Genomic DNA, 2,861 nt, shown 5'->3' with positions numbered 1-2,861 from the left:
CTCTCTCTCTCTCTCGCTCTCTCTCTCTCGCTCTCTCTCTTCTCTGTCGGATCGAAGGGAGGAATTACGACGTCGCGGATTCGTCCAAGGATGGAGAGCAAAGTTTGGCCGATAATATTAATGGTCCAGCCACCTATGCGCGACCGTTCTGTTTCTCGATGGCTTAGCACAGATTCCTTCCGTTATAACCTCGAATTCCCCGCCATTAATTCTCACGGAGCCTCTGCTCACTCGCGGCACAAAGCTGCATTCTCCGTTCGCGTTGTTCCGGTGCACCTGCACTCGATATCCGGAATTATACGTATTATACGTTTATTCCAGCCTCGAGTATTCGACGGCAAACGACGCAAATTTTACCGTTTTAGTTGGGCAATAGAAGCTCGAATGTATGCATAGAATCGATGGGAGTCGCGCGCGCGCGCAGCCTCGATAATCGAGCCACCGATGCCGGGGCTGTACGAATTTATCGTTACACGGGATTCGACGTGTTCCTCGTACTTGATTCCATTCGTAATTTCGGAAATTTTCTATAATATCGGAGAGTTGCGAATCGTTTAATCCAAATTATCCAAATTATTTCTTCGGACAAATTTATGCGCGATTGGAAATTTATCGTTGCACAATATTCGACAGATTTATTCGTACTTGATTATTATACCGGTAATTCGAATTTTCCCATAAACGCGGATCGCTTTATTCTCGATTATATCGTTCGATTTTTTTTCGATTCTTGTTCAACGAGTGCGACGATTAATCTCGGATGTGTACGCATCTCTTTTCCTTCTATTACGATTTAAAAATTCTATTTGAGAGAGAGAGAGAGAGAGATTTAATAGTTAATTTTTATTTAAACACATCCTCGACTTTAATCGTCTTTGATTATCTTTCACGAATAATAATCGATCCACGGCCAATTCTTTCCTAATTATCGAACAACGAAATGAATCATCGAACACCCTTGTAAGTGCTCACGCGAATATCACTGTTCCCACTGCGAAACGCGAATATTCACACTGCGCGATGATGATGAAATCGCGCGAGTGTCAATGATAATACTCAATTTCAGAGAATTTCAATTTACACGGGCCGCCGTTCGAATCGTAATTCCAACTCCATCGACAATTTATCGAGCCACGCGTACAATGTCCCGAAAGCGTCGGTGTGCGCACGTTCGTTAGCCATGAGATCGCTCACTCTCTCTCTCTCTCTCTCTCTCTCTCTCTCTCTCTCTCTCTCTCTCTCTCTCTCTCTCTCTCTCTTAGTTTTCGCGCAACCATAGCAAAATCGTAAATATAACGCGGCCTGGAGTGGAGAAACGGTGGACAATATCGCATCAAGATAAGAGTTGCCCGGTTCCTGGTAACGCCGCCGTGTTGCCTCGTGAAACAATTTGATCGTTGCCAAAGATAGGAAAACGTTGAGGTAGTCCTAACTCTTCCAGCTTCGGTGATGGGAGGAGAAAGAGGGGTTGCGGAGATCGTATACGAGAACGTAAACCTAGCTCTATCCGACGGATTCATATCTAGCGCTTAGCTCGGTTATTTAACCGTTTATGATCCGATGGCGAGGACGAAACATCGATACAAGTCTCCCCCCTCTCTTTTTTTCTTCACCTAGTCGGTCGTATACTCTTGGCCCTGTGCCAAGAAAACGCGTCTCGAAGACGATAGTTTAACTCAATTTCTCTCGTTTGTTTCAGCCCAATGCATCGCGCCGCTCGGCATGGAATCGGGCGCGATCCCGGACGCGGATATCACGGCAAGCTCCACGTTCGACACGGGAAACGTTGGCCCCCACCTGGCACGGTAAGCGAACCTTTTTCATCTCGATGACCAACCATTCGTCACCCATATCTATCCGGTGACTTCTGTTGTCGTTGCGTCGCCCTGCCCGTTCAATCGCGATCGACCGCCACGCGGCAACGATACATCTACGTGTATGTGTATATACTATATACTACACCTGCTTCGCGAACCTTAGATACAATTTCACGAGTTTCTTTTTTCCCGTTGACCAAGAATTTTGACTCGAGAATCTTCTCGTTCTTAAATTTTTGGCTACGATTTTTTTTTTCTTAAGCTGTCGAATCAATTTAAGATTCTCGAGTGGAATAGCCGAATTCTTTCGACCCTCGTAATTTTGAGATCCTAGTCGATTCGAGTCGAGGCTAGACTATTATAGGCTCAGATTCAATAGGATTTTCTCGCTCTTTTTGGGTACGATTTTTTTTTCAAGCTCTCAAATTATTCGAAATTATCGTCGATCGAATAAGCGTACATAAGATTCGTGGAATATCCGAATTCTTGAGATCCTAGTCGATTGAAGTGGAGGCTAGGCTATTATAGGCCGGATTCAATAGGATCCTGCGTTTATGGTTGACGCGATACACACACAGCCTCTGATTCCGCGAATGGCTGTTATAACGATGGATTTCGCGAGACAATGGGTTCAGAGAAGACGATGAAATTGCGTCTCGTCTAAAGCGTAACGAGGAGATCGAGGGTTTTAATCGATCGGGGAGAGAAATTTGAGCGAAGATACCTTGGAGAAGGGCGAAATTTGAAACGTGGAAGGGAATTTATTCGACGAGGCGAAATAAGTTCGATAATAATAATAAGTTTGAATTGCGTTCGAATGATTCGAAGATTCGGATGGTAAGTACGGATCGTTATACGTGTCGATTCGATCGTGGCGCGTGGTGGAAAGCAGCAAGTTGCGAAGAATTCCATTTGTCGGGGATAGAAATAGGATTTATTTGCTTTGTTTAACCGACGGGGGATAACGGAAATATTGTTTCCCATCAATCCGTGGANACGTGACCAAAGCAAGTGAAAACTTGGCAAAAGTATACATACATACAT

General features: G+C 44.7%; 1 protein-coding gene across 2 annotated transcripts in view; it reads left to right on the top strand.

Annotated features, from left to right (window-relative positions):
• Positions 1–2,861, top strand: part of LOC102677059 (discoidin domain-containing receptor 2-like) — a 141,476-nt gene that overhangs the window by 68,664 nt on the left and 69,951 nt on the right. For both annotated transcript variants that reach the window (XM_006616348.2, XM_031510762.1), the window contains exon 3: positions 1,700–1,805. In XM_006616348.2, coding sequence (XP_006616411.1) covers positions 1,700–1,805 — 106 coding nt within the window. The remainder of the gene's footprint in view (positions 1–1,699; positions 1,806–2,861) is intronic.

This window comes from Apis dorsata, unplaced genomic scaffold (assembly GCF_000469605.1).
Source record: "Apis dorsata unplaced genomic scaffold, Apis dorsata 1.3 scaffold_257, whole genome shotgun sequence".
Taxonomy (NCBI): domain Eukaryota; kingdom Metazoa; phylum Arthropoda; class Insecta; order Hymenoptera; family Apidae; genus Apis; species Apis dorsata.
Note: the sequence above shows the minus strand (reverse complement) of the source record. Positions and strands in the feature narration are given on the sequence as shown.